Here is a 16,946-nt window from a genome sequence, read left to right as displayed (position 1 = left end):
AAATAAAAGGATATGAAAAATTAACAAGAAATGTATTTTTAGTGTTACGGTTGTTGTCCATCTATTTATTAATACATCTGGTGAAGTTTTGAATTAATGTCAGTTTCTTAGGCACTAATTGGAGCATTTGTTTTCCATTAACATATTTCTAGTTTTGAATAAGTTATCATATATTTTAACTTGAAATCTGCACTAAAGCATCTCTGCGCTTTCCATTAACATATTTCTAGTTTTGAATAAGTTATCATATATTTTAACTTGAAATCTGCACTAAAGCATCTCTGCGCTTGCCATGCGATACCCTTGGATGGGAGACCTCTAACCTTAGCTTGTGTATGTAGGGACTATGATAATAATAATAATAATAATAATGAGGACTTTGTATAGCACCTAATCTTTAGAAGCTCTAAGCACTTTACAACATTAGACAACACCTATAAGATAAAAAACATAATGATATGATTACAAAAACAAACACCGTGAAATTAGAAAACATTAAAAAAACATGCAGAGAATATTTAAGGTAGGAAACATACATGTTGATCAGAACCTTAAGCTACATTAGCCACGAGTTTCTTTAACAGCAATGGATTCTTTTATAATATTTGTTATTGAGGTTTTGTTTGCAGGCACTTTTAATACAAAGGTATTTTTTTCCAGAAAAGGGCTTTCTGCTAAGTAACAAATTCTGGATATCAATTCTTTTGGCAGTTAAAGCAGACAAAAGCAGATTCAAATACGTATCCTACAAGTAAATAGATTCACAGGAAAAGAACACTGTTTTTAGTAGATATTTTATTGACCATGTGAGATAAGAAGACAACAGGGTCAGTGGACAGGGTATTAAGGATGGGTGGGAGGAGAGGTGTAGTGTATAATGATTAACATCCTTTATCATCCTATAGGTCAGGCTTATTTTGATGATGTAGTAATCATTTATAGCAAGCACAGCTAATGCAGTGCAAAGGTGTAGAGCAAGCTCTTTGTGAGCACTCATATATCAATATATGGATTGCCCATTGATTTTGTTTTTAAAAAGTTTTGTAAAGCTTGTTATGAAATCATATCAGAGATGGGAATTGGAAACTTGAATCAAACACTGATCCCATTTTTACGTTTCAAGAAAGCAAAATCACATACCTATTTGAAACCAGTCAGATAGTTTTGGAATAAGCAAATAAATATTTTTAAGTACAATATTGGACATCAGCCAAAAAACATCACGAGATATTCTGTACAATGTAATTGTTTTTAGGCAAAGACTGCACATATGCTGCAGTGCAAGAAATCTCCATTGTTCATGTGATGTCAGTCATCATACAACAAGGACATCAGTAGGAGTCAGTCATCTGCTCTCACTATATTTTGGATGTGCCTATTTCATATTAGGCTTGTTTGACATATTTTGGACTTTTAGATGCAGTAACATGCAGTCTAAATTTGAAATAATCAGTATTCTAGGTATGAAAATGTGAGCAACCTACCAACATAAACATAAAGCTTGTTATCTTGCAAATTTTCTAAAATATTTCACCTGCTCACTCCTTAACTTTTTTTCATTTGTTTATTTGCAGTTTTAATCTGGTGGTGTGTTCCAGACGTGCCTAATAAAGCCTCATTCCTTCATAGAAGTGAATCATCAGTTACATCCCTTAGAAACCTTGCCTCAGAGGACAGTTTTAGTCCATCCACACTCATATCTTCATTTAAACTTTTCAAATGGGAAAAACTTGGAGATCTATTTCTTATCAAGTTTTTATTGGGGTTGGCAGTTCTAGTGTTTAGGAGCAATTTTTCCTTAATGCTAATGCAGAAATTTGATTCAACATCAGTGACAGTTGGTTATGTAATTTCATTCAATAGTACAGTGTCTGTATTAATTGGTTTTCTGGTTGGATGGATATCTAAATATTACAGAAATAATGCACAGTTAGTATTACATTTGTCTGTATTGCAGATAGTGACATTGTCTGCTCTGGCTTTATCTCCGTCACTTTGGATATTTCTCATAGCAATAATACCTTTCAGTCTGGCAACAACTGTTACACGAATTGCATCAACAGGTTTGGCAATAGAAAGATGTGAAAATCAGGAAGCAGGCATTCTACTGGGTCTTCAGCAGAGTTCAATGTCCCTTGCAAGAATGTTGTCACCATTGATTGCAGGTATTCTTCAGGAAGTAAGTTCGGCAGGACCAGGTTTAATGGGAGCTTTTTGTTGCTTATTGGCAGTTATTATCATGATTATCAGGCCTCAGGATCCAGGATTGAGAGCCAAAAAAGTAAACTGATGTCATTCTATAAAAATGTCAGTCTAATATAAAATTGTGACAAATTTAATGACATGAGTGCTTTCATAACATTATTTTTTTCTTGTCATGCAAAATACAATAAGGATTTTTCTTTAAATATTTTACTCAATCATAATAACTGAGGAAAACTACTACTATCTCACAAACCTAGCCCTCCTTAGCAAAATGTTTTAGCTAAAAGCTAAAGTTACATGCCCACATAGGTCACAGCTAGAATGATCTCTCCTTGGTACAGGAATTGGCACCAAATTATATGAATACTTCAGTTACTACATCTGCTCATGTTATGTAGCATCCTCTCTACAGACAGAGAGGCCTCACAATCCACATATAAAATGTTTCAAAAGTTTTCTGCCTTAAAGCATCTTGGAGATGTGTTCTCTTTGAATGGTAGTATAATCCATCTCATTTTCTCGCTGTGTCCAGCTTCTGTCCACACTCTTTTTTTCCTTTTGGATACCAGTTTGTCATTTACTTGGTCTTTTCAGCACTGATCTCCATCCAATACCTTAGTGATGCTTGACTGAGACTTTTCACTAATGTTTCCAGTTTTTGTTCATCTCTTGCCAAGCCATCAGTATCATCAGTGAAGTGCAGGTTGGTAGTTTTTATGCTTCCAACACTGACACTGCTATCATGGTCTTCCATGGCATTGGACATGATCTTTCCAGGTAGATGTTGAAGAGAGTGGGTGAGAGAAAGCACCCCAGTCGGACTCTGACTGTGGTTCTGAAGCAGTTTCCTATATTGCCATTGATGAGATCTGCATTAGTCGCCTTGTCATACAGGTTTTATATGATGCTGATTAGTTTTGCATTTATGTTGTATATCTGCATGGTGGAACACAGAGCTGTGTGCCATGCTTTGTTGAAAGCCTTCTTGAAGTCATTGAAGAACATGACATGACAACAGTTCTGTTGATGCTGCAGATACCTTTGACAGAAGATTATAACATTGAAGATCTGCTCTGTAGTGCTTTGTCCTGCTCTGAAACCAGGCTTTTCTTCAGCAGTAATGTGCTCTGCTTGGGGTTTTTATCTGTTGAGAATGATCTTAAGCATAACTCTGCATGGGTGACTGATGAGGCTGATTGATTGGTAGTTCTGGTACAGCTGCAGATTCCCTTTCTTAGGAAGAGTGATGGGAAGAGTGATGATCAGAGACTGGGTCCATGGGGAGGGCCATCTTCTTCTGTGCCAGATTTTATTACAGATTCTTGTGAGGACATCTGTCTTGGAGGTTCCTGCTTGAACAAGTTCTGCTGACATATTGTCTACCCCAGCTGACTTACCTTTCTTTAGTGCCTTTACTGCAACCTCTACAGCTTTCCTGAGGATCAGGTGGTCAATCTCTGTTGTGGTCAGTGGGAATTTTAGTACAGCTTGTTCACCAGAAGTCTCCTGGTTGTAAAGTCTCAGAACAGCATCAGATCACACCAGGTCAATACCGAAAATCTTGCATATAAGATGGAATGAACAGTCAAGTTAGGTTCTCCATTTTCCTGAGATGGGACCTCGTATGTATTGTTGGTTCCAAGGAGCAAAGTTTTGGTCACTATTGGGACAACAGTATCATGGCATCACAAACAGGTGACCTAGGACAATGATGTCTGATGTTGCGCTGAGTAAACCCAGTAGATGAAGGGTTCTTTGGCTGAGAGAGTATTGAAGCCCCTGTTGAAATGATTTTAATCCACATTCTTTAGAGTCACCTACTCTGTTTAGGAGGAATTATCAGGATGAATTATGATTTTTGCAAGAATTGAAGCTAGCTTTGAAATGATTGGCACTTAAATGCAGTGATAGCTCAACATGGGTGATCCCAGGCAGGTATAGCTTTTGAGTTGATGGTTTGCACAGATATGAGTACAATGGGCTGGGGTGCACATCTCCTTCTATCATTCCAGGAGGCCACAGGACAGTGATTCACTCAGGGTTGTCTATTGCATATCAAGGTACTAAGGATAATGGCCATATGGAATTTATTCCATTGATGGCAGAAGTGACATGGAAGGGCATTTTCATTTATCCAACAATTCCACTATGGTGAATTGTCTCAGAAGGCAAGGGGGAATGAAGTCTCCAGACCTTTGTGTTCTTTGGCAATTTTTAAGCAGATGTCTTCAGCGACAAATCCATGCACAAGTTTGTCATATTCGAAGTCAACAACAGGTATTAGCGGACACTGACCTGGAAGACACAACTAATACAAGCAGAATGGTGCTTCATCCCTCACTTTTCACTTACATATATACCCACTGGGATTGACCACAGGTGGATCTATTGACTTTGAGGAAAATGCAAAACTTCCAGCCTTTGTCTCGCTAGCACTGGATCTGATGGCCTGGTCAGTATATGGTCTTTCGATAAATTGGAATGGCTTAAATGCATATGCTGACCCTCTAACACACCTGTTTACAAACATAGTAGAGAAAGCAAGATAACCAGTGTCATCTCATCCTAATTGCTCCACTCAAGTGGGGAAAAAATTTCAGATCAGCGACCTGATCAATCTAGCAGCAAAACTCCCAAGGAAGATATGGATATTTCCTCTTCTGCTCAAGCAAAAACAGAGTTGTTGAACCTGCACATGTATATCATTAAATTTACCCTCATAAACAAACAGTTCTCTCATCAAGAGGTGGAGAGAATTGCTTGAGCAATACAGTCCTCCACTTTGAAAGTTTACACATTCTGCTGCTGAACACATCAATACCTCAAATAGCTAACTTCCAATATTCACTACTGGACAAGAAACAGTTAGTGCCGATCACCAAAAAGGCTGTCATTCCACAATATCTGACATGCTGCATCATCATGGAAGAGATGTCAATTTAGAATTCGCATGCCCAAAGGTGTTGTCCCATTGTCCTAAGTGGAATCTATCATGGATGCTTACCAGGCTGAATAAGATAGTTTGTGGGCTTCATTGGTTCACTGCTCATATAAGAGCTGCTTCCTACTCACACTAGCGACAGCAGGCAGAATTAGTGGGATACATGCTATCATGCTATCAGTTGACCCAAACTACTTGCAATTCCAATAGGATGGGTCACTCATGACAGCCCCTGCTTTTGTTGTCATTGTTCCATATCCCCCCTGCATGTTGCTTTTGTTGTCAGCTCATGGGAAATGGATGTTTGTGGAGCAACCCCCATCTTCTCTGGACACTTCATCTCAAGGTTGTCTACAGGACCCAGTGAGAGCTCTAAAGTGGTACTTAAAAATATCTAAACTAGTGTGATGAGGGAGATCCTGCCTCTTACCTCTCAAGGAGGGAAAAGATGATATCTCAACACAGGCACCCTCATCCTAGATTAAATGGGTTATCCGCTCCACATATCAGAGCTGAACCCCAGATTAGGTGAACTTGCTTCACTCATGAAGTTAAGGCAGTTGCAACAAGTGAAACTGTCCCCTACCTGGCATTATACAAGTCATGGGTTGGCGGTCAGAGTCGACATACTCCAGCTTTTACCCCTTGAGATCTTTCATCCCAAAAGGCTCAGCTAGACTTGCTGTGGCCAGTCACCACTGTGCAACAGGTTACCTTCCTGGGTCATTTGGCAGTTTCCTTAGGATGTGGCATGCTGACTTTTGCCAGGTTTGTGGGAAGTTAAATGTTTCCCTTCTAGAAGCCATGCCCCAACATGTAGAGTCTGTCTTCCAGCATGATTATCTATCTAGAAGCTACCTTAATACCTTTGGGGACTGGAGATGACATAAGATGGGGTAAAGGGATGTTACTCCATCTCTAACCTATTCCCCAAAGGTACTATGATGGAGTAATGTATCAGAAGAAGACGTCAATCATTTCTAGTAAAATTTGTTTCTTCAGTAATACTTACCCACAGTTACAACCATATAGTGTGTGTGTGCACTCCACTCCAGTAGTAACTGAATCATTCACTGGATTTGGTGTCAATTCCTATATCTAGGGGAGATCACTCAAAACTGCCACATATTAGCTAAAACGTTTTAGCCTGGAAGGGTTGATTTGCAAGGTAGTAGTAGTTATCTTAAAGTATTATGAATGGGTAACATATTTTTGAAAGAAACTATTGTTTATACCAATGAGTTCAGTTTAGAACTTAATTTACCAAATTTATGAAATGTTTTTAGTGACATATATATATATATATCATACATTCTTTCCTACATTAATACTGGATATACTTCATTGTGTGGTACAAAAAATATATTTTAAAGTGTGGTAAAATCACAGGTTAAAATATATAAATTTTTGTATCTTACAATAAAATATAGCTGGTATTAATGCAGACAAGAAAATTTTATTTTTATTATATACCATATCTGCTTCTGAATTGAAGCATAATAGAATAAATTCACTCTTCAGCACACTGCCCCCAACCCCCTTTTCATATCAGTTTCAGATCTATTCACCAGGTGATTATATAGAGGTATCTGCTATTGTAAAGAATGGTAGTTTTGGGATGACCTAATCTGTTGCAATATATTACATTTTTGTCATTTTGTAAGCTATTTTACCTTTTCTGACCATGCAGCCAGATCTGATTGAGTGATGCAACACACTGGACTTTTGATGCTGTAAAAATAGTTCAGGGGACCAATATTCATAGAGCATTGAACAGTGGCAAGTCAGGTATCTTTAGCAACAATTATTTCTAATGCCTAAAATGTAATGTGATTTCAATTTATTGCCTAACCTTACAAAATACTTTAACTTCTGTAAGCACACACATTCAAATGTCACATGGCTTTATTGGAAATCTTCTATTTTCACTTATCATTATATAGGAACAGAAAAGATTGGAGAATTACATCACCACTGATATTCTGTATTTTGCATTTATTTATATTTGGTTTATATCAGTTTATTCAAACAGGCTGAAAGTAGTGGCCCTAATAATTCAAGATTACTTCACTACGAATACAAAAAATGTGTTAATCATTGAAAATCAAACCTGGGAATATATTTGTGCCAACCGAGAAACTTGATCTTCTAAAGGCTGGGTTTACCTTTAGAGTTGTTGTTTGAGATAGGTCAAAGAAGAAGCTGTGATCTTGTGCAAAACCTACACACATAATAAACAAATTTAAACAGATCAGAAAAATTCTTAATAGTTTTAAAATTATGAAAAACAATTGAACAAATCTGAACTTTACCTAATAAAAAAACTCCTGAAAATTCTCTTTTCTGTAATAACTGGAATTGTAACAATGTGTAGGACATGTTTCTTATCTTATAAATACAACATTCTGATCTTGGTTAAATCAATCTTACTTTTACTTGCATATTATGCCACTACGATCAGTTTTGCCAATTCTAATTTTCCTATCAGATAAAAGTTCGTGTTGGTGGACTACATCTTAAATGATATACGTAGATCATAATAATGCTCGTAATGTTTTTATTTATTCTGAATTGTATAAGTAGATCACGATAATGCTTGTAATGTTTTTATTTATTCTGAAAGCTTGAATTATAGTTGAATATGAACATGTCAGAAATCAAGTCAGCTTAATGTTCTTATTCACCATAGATGGTTAAAGAAAGATGTTAAAATATAAATGACTCCTGATGATTATATCTAAATGATAAAGATATGTGTGCTACAGAAATTCAAGTATCAACACTGGACTAATACCAGCTGTTTGCAGATTTTTCTTCAGACTTTTAGCATGTCACATAACTTTTTCTACAGATGTGTCACACGGGGAAGATAGATGGTTTTAGGATGTTTAAACCAAAGAGCACATTGAATCATAATGTTAGTAATAAACTAAATTTTGGGATACAGATTTAAGGATTCATCTTTTATGTTAGCTTTTCTGGTCATAGACCGGAAAGGCTTAAAAGATGGTCTGTTGTCTGTCAGCCATCATCCAAAATCCATCCGTCTGTTAGCACAGATTTTTTATTGTTCCTCATCCTGTGGCACAGGTCTGTTATTGTTACTCCTCCTAATCTACTTGGAGGATTGCCATGAAACTTTACACACATATTCATCCCATCATGAAAATCCTTTTATTGTTACCCCAACAGGATGGATGGTCACATCAATATTAGGTTTCAACTGCTCCGGTGGCCTAGTGGTTAGAGTGTCTGCCCTGGATGTGGGAGGTCGTGGGTTTGAGCCCTGGCTGAGTCATACCAAAGACTTCTAAAAATGGTGCTGACAGCTGCCTCATTATGTGCTCAGCATTAAGAGGTTAGTATTAGGACTGGTCGGCCTGGTGTCAGGATAATGTGACTGGGTGGGACATCATGCTACATGCCTGCGGCATGATGCCCCAGTGCTAGACATCGCTTTAAACTGCCATACTGCCGACATCGTAGCGATATGACTGGAAAATTGTTAAAGCTACATTAAATGCCATGAAACTTTACACACATATTCATCCCATCATAAAAATCCTTTAATTGCTACCCCAACAGGATGGATGGTCACATAAATATGAGGTTTCATTAACAGACTGCTTATGAACTCGAGTTGGTCGTAAAAATGAAAATGGTGCCAATCTGGTTCCTACCACAGTGGCCATCTAGAAAACAGTTATTGCTACATGTACTTCAAAATGGATGTTCATATCAACAGGAGGGTTTTCACTACATGACTTCTAATGATGACAAGCTGATTCTAAATGCAAGTGGTGTTGATCTGATGTCCAGGAAGGCTTCCACAATGGCCAGCTTGAAAATTTTATCAATATTCATTCTGAACGAATTTTAATATTTCGATAAATTTTCATCCGAAGACTTTTGATGATGACTAATTGGTCCTAGATGAAAATGGTGCTGCTTGCATATCCAGTATGGCCACCACAGTGGCCATATTGAAAATCTTGTTATTGCTAATAATGAACAGATGGTTGTATCAGTATCATGTTTTTTTTACTAAACAACTTCCTGTTATGTCTAGTTGGTCCTAGATTAAAATGGTGTTGCTTAGACATCCAGTATGACCGCCACTGGTCATCTTGAAAACCTTGTCACTACTAATCCTGACTTCTAGATATGTCTGGTTGTTTGTAAATGAAAATGGTGCCTATTGCCACCACAATGGCAGTTTTGAAAATTTTGTTGTCACTACATCTCGAAAATGGCTGGTCATTTAGATATATTGTGTTTTCATCCAAATACTGTTTTATGTTTAGTTGGTCCTAAATAGAAATGGTTCCAATCTGATATCCAATATGGTCACCATGACAGCCATCTTGAAAATCTTGTTATCATAACTCCTCCAAAACAAAGTCACAACAACATCGGGTTTCAACCAAGTTCTTTTATGATGTCTTGAATGCAAATGATGCCAATCCAACATCCAGTATGTCCACCTTAGCAACTAATTTGAAAATCTTGTTATTGCTGAGGAATATCAGAATACACTGGACAACAAATTTTTACAAAAGTCATGTTACTGAAATAAAATTAGTCAATTCTTATCAATTTTTATGTGCTGAACACGAATATGACAGTCAAATTGCAAAATTGGCTCTAGTTTTTTTGTAATCTGCAAGAAATTAATGTTTACATAACGAAATGCATTCCAATAGTAAAAGGTCAACTGTAATAGCCTACCTATAAAAAATCAAGTCATTGACTACATCTTAGATTTCTTCGCCTGTCTCTTGTACAGCTGTTCGGGAGCATCTCTGAGGAGTGTCCAGCAGTAGTCAGCCAGCATTGTAGTGGACCATTTTCCCTGGTATCTTTGTTCCATTGTTGCGATATCTTGATGAAAACGTTCGCCGTGTTCATCACTAACAATACCACAGTTGCTAGGAAAGAAATCCAAATGGGAATGAAGGAAGTGAATCTTTAGAGACATATTGCAGCCAAGTTTCTTATACTTCATCAACATGTCTTCTACTAGTTCCTTATAGTTTTCTGCCCTAACATTTCCGAGGAAGTTTGTAGAAACTAGGCGAAAAGCATTCCATGCTTGTTTCGCGTCACCTTCCAGCAAGTTGTTGAACCGGTCATCTTTGAAAAGCTCTCGAATCTGAGGACCCACAAAAACTCCCTCTTTAATCTTTGCTTCGCTGAGTCGAGGGAATTTTTCATGCAGGTATCGGAATGCTGGCAAAGTCCGGTCAATGGCTTTCACGAAGTTCTTCATCAAACCTAGTTTGATGTGAAGGGGTGGTAGCAAGATTTTCTGAGCCTCAACCAGAGCTGGGTGTTGGATATTCTTCTCTCCAATGGCTACATTCTGCCTGTGAGTCCATTCCTTCCTCATGTAGTGCATTTCCCTTGCTCGGCTATCCCACTCGCATAAGAAACACATGTATTTTGTATATCCTTGCTGCAGTCCCATTAAAAGGGCAACTACCTTCAAATCACCACAGAGGTGCCAGCTGTACTTGTTATACTCAATGGAATTCAGTAGCTGCCTTAAGTTATCGTATGTCTCTTTCATGTGGACAGCATACGCTACTGGAATAGATGGAAGAATGTTTCCATTGTGCAAAAGCACAGCCTTGAGACTCAGTTTCGAAGAGTCCACAAATAGTCTCCATTCTTGTGGGTCATGAGTGATTTTTAAAGCATTCATGAGGCCCTCAATATCGGAACAGAATATCAGATTACTTTCCTTTCTGAAGAAAGGCTCCAATTGCTGGTGGCGCTTTCGATATGCAGTAATTGTGACATCTTCTTCTAGAAGATTCCATTGTTGGAGTCTTGATCCTAGCAATTCTGCCTTGTTCTTTGATAAGTCCAAATCACGAATCAGGTCATTTAGTTCTTCCTGTGTTATTCTGTGTGGGGTTGATGATGCACCACAGTGAAAATCTGGATCACTGCATGCTGATGGACCAGGAGAAGAACAGGTCGACTCACCTTTGTCTTCGTCAGATGAATCAAGAGAATATTCTGCTGGAGGTTCTGGAATAGGAAGTCCCTCACCATGTGGAACTGGTCTCAATGCAGACGGAATGTTTGGGTAGACTATTCTCGACTTCTTTCGCTTCGTTATTCCGCCGGAAAGAGGAGGAACCAAGCAGAAGTAACAGTCATTTAGGTGGTTGCTTGGCTCTCTCCACACCATTGGGACTGCAAACGGCATTGATGACCTTTTGCAATTCAACCACTGTGAAAGCTGTGTTGTACATGTAGCACAGCATATATGCGGAGCCCAAGGCTTGTCTTGGTCACCAACCTTGCATCCGAAGTAAAGATGATATGCCTTCTTCACTTGAGAATTGATACTTTTCTTCTGGTTGGCAAATGTCACTTCCCCACAAATATAGCAAAAATTGTCCGCGGTATTAACACACTTTCGAGGCATTACTGTTCTTTATTGTACGTAAATGGATAAAATAATAAGTTTTATGTAACAGTAGCTTGAACTGTCTCGCACAACGTCTAAAATATTTTAAATGCTGAACCTATCTGATTGGGCTTTATATAGTACACTGCTTACGTCAGCTTCAGCAGCCGCCTGGCATTAGTATAATAGGCCTACACATGTATAGTACACTGCTGACGTCAACTTACTTCAGCAGCCGCATGGCATTAGTATTGCATTGCATCAGAAAATGATGCAATCAACTGTGCATGATGTGAGCATGATGGTATTATGCAATGTTACATCATTATTCCGGATGTTGCTGCAGTCCTACTGGAGAAATTTACACAGTGAAACATAGAAAATGAGGTATATGAATATCTTCAAAACGAGAGCCAATACAAATTTTTCACGGTTATATTCGTGTTCGGCACACCAAAATACTACAGATTAGGGCCTTTTCAAGTCAGTAATGATTTCACTGTTGACCAGTGATATCAGATAGTCTTGACACAAAGCAGTAATACAGAAGAAACAATCTTATCTTGAATTCCAGGAATTTCTTTTCAGCCCATAGAGCATGAGTCCCATAGAGGAGCTCTTGCTCTTTTAAAGCAAATATTCCTGTTTGCTATTGATGTCACTTGGCAGTTAGAATTGCAGTTTACCAGGATGTGTACAATGACAAAAAATTATAAATTTACTACCAGATCTCATTTTTACTTATTATTAACAAACTGTGTATATTCTTAATATTTTACTTAAGTTTTATATTTATGCTGTATTTTAATAATTCAATAATATTGTTTCTATTTATTTACACGAATCTGTAGATACTTAAAAATGGAGCATATAAAAAAGTCTATGGTTCCAGAAATTTTGAATTTTATTTGAAGAGTTCCCAGAATAAATGCAACTTATATATTATATATGTATTGATATTTTGAATGTTTTGTTTGTTTAATTTTTGATGATGCATTTTATGTTCCTTATCATAATACTGAAAAAGGTTTTTCTTCTAGTTGTCTTACACTCACCTGTATATTGATTATACTTTTTGGGTAGATTTAAAGAAATAAAAAAATCTCTTTAATCCCATTCATCATATAAATTTGACAGTATTCTATAAGAAAAAGAAGACTCCAGTGTAAGAAAATAGCATACTTGTACATTTGTACATCTTGGACCTACATGAGCTTTCCTTATTTTTTGTTTACAGCAACTGTATATGACACATTTCCAATAATAATAGGTTTCTTTAATTTGAAACTTAACCTAGCCAATTCATGATATGGTAAATATATTTAGGATCAGTCTGTACTTTTAAAAAACATGGCACCAGATGTTATGTGAAACATGCTTTATTGATGTGACTCATATGATTGAAACGTGTTAAAATTTTTAGTCCATTTAAACAGTGTTTGTAATCCTGCCCTTGCAAGCAGTTCATTATAGGAATTATTGTAGTCCACATAGACAAAATGTAGGGCATAGGCTCATAATTGCTTTTTTTTATAGTCCTCATATACAAAATAAAGGATGTAGGACTCATAATTGCATTTTGTATAGTCCTCATAGAAAAAATAAAGGATGTAGGACTCATAATTGCTTTTTTTATAGTCCTCATAGACAAAATAAAGGATGTAGGGCTCATAATTGCATTTTGTATAGTCATCATAGACAAAATAAAGGATGTAGGACTCATAATTGCATTTTTTTATAGTCCTCATAGACAAAATAAAGGATGTAGGGCTCATAACTGCATTTTGTATAGTCCTCATAGACAAAATAAAGGATGTAGGACTCATAATTGCATTCTTTTATAGTCCACATAGATAAAATAAAGCATGTATTGCTCATAATTGTATTTTTTTATAGTTTTCCTACACAGTATGTAGGGCATAGGGCTCATAATTGCATTTTTGTTCCACATAGTCAAAATAAAGGATGTATTGCTCATAATTGTATTTTTTATAGTCTTCCTACACAATATGTAGGGCATAGGGTTTATAATTGCATTTTTTTCTACCTTATGTATTCTGCCAGCTACAAAAATGCCTTCCTAAGATCCTTTGTTACAGTTGGAAACAATTAAAAGAGTGAATGAAAAATAATTTACCATTTACAGTAAGATCCCACCAGTGTGTTTTAATACATAAATATTTTGAAATTTTCCTAAATATTTCACTTCTGTATTCATCACATAAAGAAATCTATATCAGCTTAAAACATCCTGACAGTGTCATCACAGTCAGTCTGATTGCCCAGAGAAAGGTGTGCAACCCTCATGCATCTTTTGGCCAATACTGATGGCCTGGAATTTGTCTGGATTGGCCTCCATTCACATACTACAGCACAGCCAAACATAATTTCTGTATCAAAGGAAATATAAGAAAAAATATGATCTCTGAACTATAAAGACCTTGTGGAATTGCAAATTTATGCACAGATGCAGTCTTGTTTATTATCAATTGAAACATTACTGACAATACAACTGAAATTTTTAATTCTCGTTAGAATAGTACCTGCCATATGGACATGATCACAGTGCTTTACATTTTTGTCAATAATGAATGAAACATATTTTAGTCATAAAAAGACAAAATGATCAGTGAAATCATAGGGATGTCCATGCACTACTTATAGATAGGAGATCATAGTATACAGAATTTGCTGCCATAAAGTTTGAAACATATCAAATGACAGATTTAAAATATAGAATATAAATTATTTGTTAATGTCAATGTACCTTTTATCTAGAATATTATGCAAAATGGTGTAAACCTTTCTCTCTTTCATGATGATGATGATGATGCTTCCATTACAAATAACAGCAATTTAGCACCAGTTTCAACCAACCACAAGGTTAGAGCAGATATGTACTGCCAGGTTCATCAAGACATTTGATCAGAAAATTGAGTAGTTGTCATGGATAATTAAATGCATTTAGCTCAGGTAAAATGTTGATTATGGTGTGTAGAGTTCACAAACTTTATGATTTAGGTATTTCATGGATAGTTCCGATATCAGACGATAAACTTTGCCCACTTAGTTACTGTTGCTGCAGCTCACAAGCTATTTTGAATATGGCAGATTCAGTAGCATCAGCTTACAGATTCAGTGGACAATATTCTTGACAACATTTCTGACACTTTTCTACCTGACTGCAAAATTCTTTCAGATTGTACATTAAAGACTTGAACTACTACTACTACACAAGGATATATTTATGAAAGAATTTCTGATGGTCAAAGTTGCATCACTTTGTTTGCAATCTATAAAGAACAGACATCCCAACAAACCTAAGATTTTTTGAAAAAGAGGACAAAATAACAAAATCTTTTTGTTCTTGCAAAGTTACACATACTTATTAATTATTTGAATTTCTTGTATGGATCCATTTCTGAAAAAATCTTAAAGCTTTCATTATGTATCTGCACCCATTAATTTTATATCGTAAATGTATGATCATCATACAAGAATAAAACAAGACAGTACCTTTTTAATCTAAAATTAATTATTTAATTATGTTTAAGAAAACAAATATTAAAATTACAATAAATAAACATTTATACAAAGTTGCCCAAGTAATTTAAGGGAATACTTTGCATTCTTTATGCCATGTTAACATATATCATCAGCTGGATGGATCTAGCACATTTGTAAAGATATCATTGATAAACCAGTAAATTTAAATTTTATCAGGCCTATGAAAATAGTTAAGCCATAATCTCTTAAAAAAATAAGGAAGCAGTAATGGCACATGAAAATAATCCACTACAGGCATGTTGACAGGAGATATATTTGCATCTGCTTTTATCTTTAGTGTGACTTGTTTCATCTGTTTGATTGAGGTCATAACATTTTGCAAGTGTTAGAAAATCAGTAATTTGCAAAAGATCAGTTTTATTCGAGTAAGCACGAAATAATTTCAATAAATGGCAGGACATGGCTTGTTGTTATTTATAGCCTCAAGTTGAAGAAAGACAAAAGAAATATTTTATTGCAGCTTTACCTCTTCATAAGGTTAAAATATTTGTTAAAAAACTTTCTACAATGAATATTGTATTCAAAATAATAAAATTTAATATTTTGAAATAATTGATCAAAATCCAATTTTGCAGTTATTGACATGAATAGGATTAAGGCCAATCCAGAATATAAAGTATGCTTGGTGTTTTGTCAAGTTGGCATCAGTTACAAGCAAATACGCAATTTTGAATATTTTAATAACATCAGCACTGTTGAAGGATTCCAATATTCCAATTAATTTAAAACAAAAACTAAGATAACAAAAAGACAACGTATGCACACATTTTCTTTATTGCATGTGAAATTACGACTCCTATATGATATATAATTCCAACATAAACATACAATTAGTGTAAAATTGTATTCAACATTTTCACAAGCACAACAAATAATATCATTATTTATAAACAGATTTGTTTATTTATATATGAAATATAAATAACATCATTTCCAACGTATAATTTTTTCCATGCAGGTATTTCTTTAAAAAATGTCCTCTTGAATTAATTCATAATAATGACAACCTGCATTGCATGTGCCTGAAGCACAATAATGAACCATTTTTCTGGTAAATTTTCAGTGATTTTCTGGATAATATTTCATATTCCTCTGCAATGTAATAAGAAAGGAATTAAGTGAAGTCTTAGCAACATCAGTGAAATCAATGTCTCTTTTTGATTGGTCAATGTGCCCAGTTTGACAGGTCGGAACTATCCATTTGTAGACAAGAATCCTGAAATACGTTTGTTAAACCAGGCCCAGATAAAGATTGAATAGTCGCAGGGACATGGGTTTGGACTGTGGTAAAGATGAAGACATTGTAATCATGGTGGCTTGAGATAGGTGGGTAAAAATGACACTAGTTGAGGGGCTTGGTGTTTGGGTGGGGTACATTCTTCTCACCTACACCAGTTATGGAGTTAGCAGTATTTCTTACCTGACTTTTTTCATGTTTAAGTAAATTATCTAGATTCATTACTATCAATGAGATCAAGTTACCTGATGTTTCACTCTCACTCTCTCTCTCATGGCCTATAGCAGGGGCTTTGGAGCAAACATCATAATTAAATATTTTTCAAGGTAAACACCAAAATTCAAACACTTGTCATGACTGTTAACCCTCAGAATATTCAAAAGGCCAATCCCAAAAGCAGGACATGCTCAAATGAAAGACCGTGAATATGCATACACACAAAGTATTTCCATTTTATGAAATACATCTGTGTGGATACACAAAGTATTTCCAATGTGTGCCTTGTCTTACAAGTCCTGGACTTTTAGCCCCATAATACTTATACAAGAATGACATTTTTTATGCATATGACTGAA

At 35.8% G+C, this 16,946-nt stretch overlaps 2 protein-coding genes across 4 annotated transcripts in view; one reads left to right on the top strand and one right to left on the bottom strand.

The window, feature by feature from the left end:
• Positions 1-16,946, top strand: part of LOC149786676 (solute carrier family 67 member A2-like) — a 60,699-nt gene that overhangs the window by 20,252 nt on the left and 23,501 nt on the right. Inside the window, exon 6 of one of the 3 annotated variants that reach the window (XR_016425013.1) lies at positions 1,575-6,934. Coding sequence is in view for 2 of the 3 variants with exons in the window: in XM_089977210.1 (XP_089833336.1) it covers positions 1,575-2,290 (716 nt within the window). In the remaining variant the exon portion in view is untranslated. Of the gene's footprint in view, positions 1-1,574; positions 9,881-16,946 lie in introns of those variants that run through there. The other 2 variants (XM_089977210.1, XM_089977209.1) reach the window with 2 other exon arrangements.
• Positions 3,346-6,909, bottom strand: LOC149786677 (uncharacterized). Its single transcript, XM_089975962.1, has 2 exons — positions 6,820-6,909; positions 3,346-3,711 (listed from the first exon to the last, which is right to left on the bottom strand). Exons 1-2 carry the CDS (start codon positions 6,907-6,909, stop codon positions 3,346-3,348), a joined length of 456 nt encoding a protein of 151 aa, XP_089832088.1.

The sequence above is a fragment of the Sinohyriopsis cumingii genome, chromosome 12 (genome assembly GCF_028554795.1).
Source record: "Sinohyriopsis cumingii isolate HCF-2022 chromosome 12, ASM2855479v2, whole genome shotgun sequence".
NCBI classification, from domain to species: Eukaryota; Metazoa; Mollusca; class Bivalvia; order Unionida; family Unionidae; genus Sinohyriopsis; species Sinohyriopsis cumingii.
This window is presented reverse-complemented; position numbering and strand designations above follow the sequence as displayed.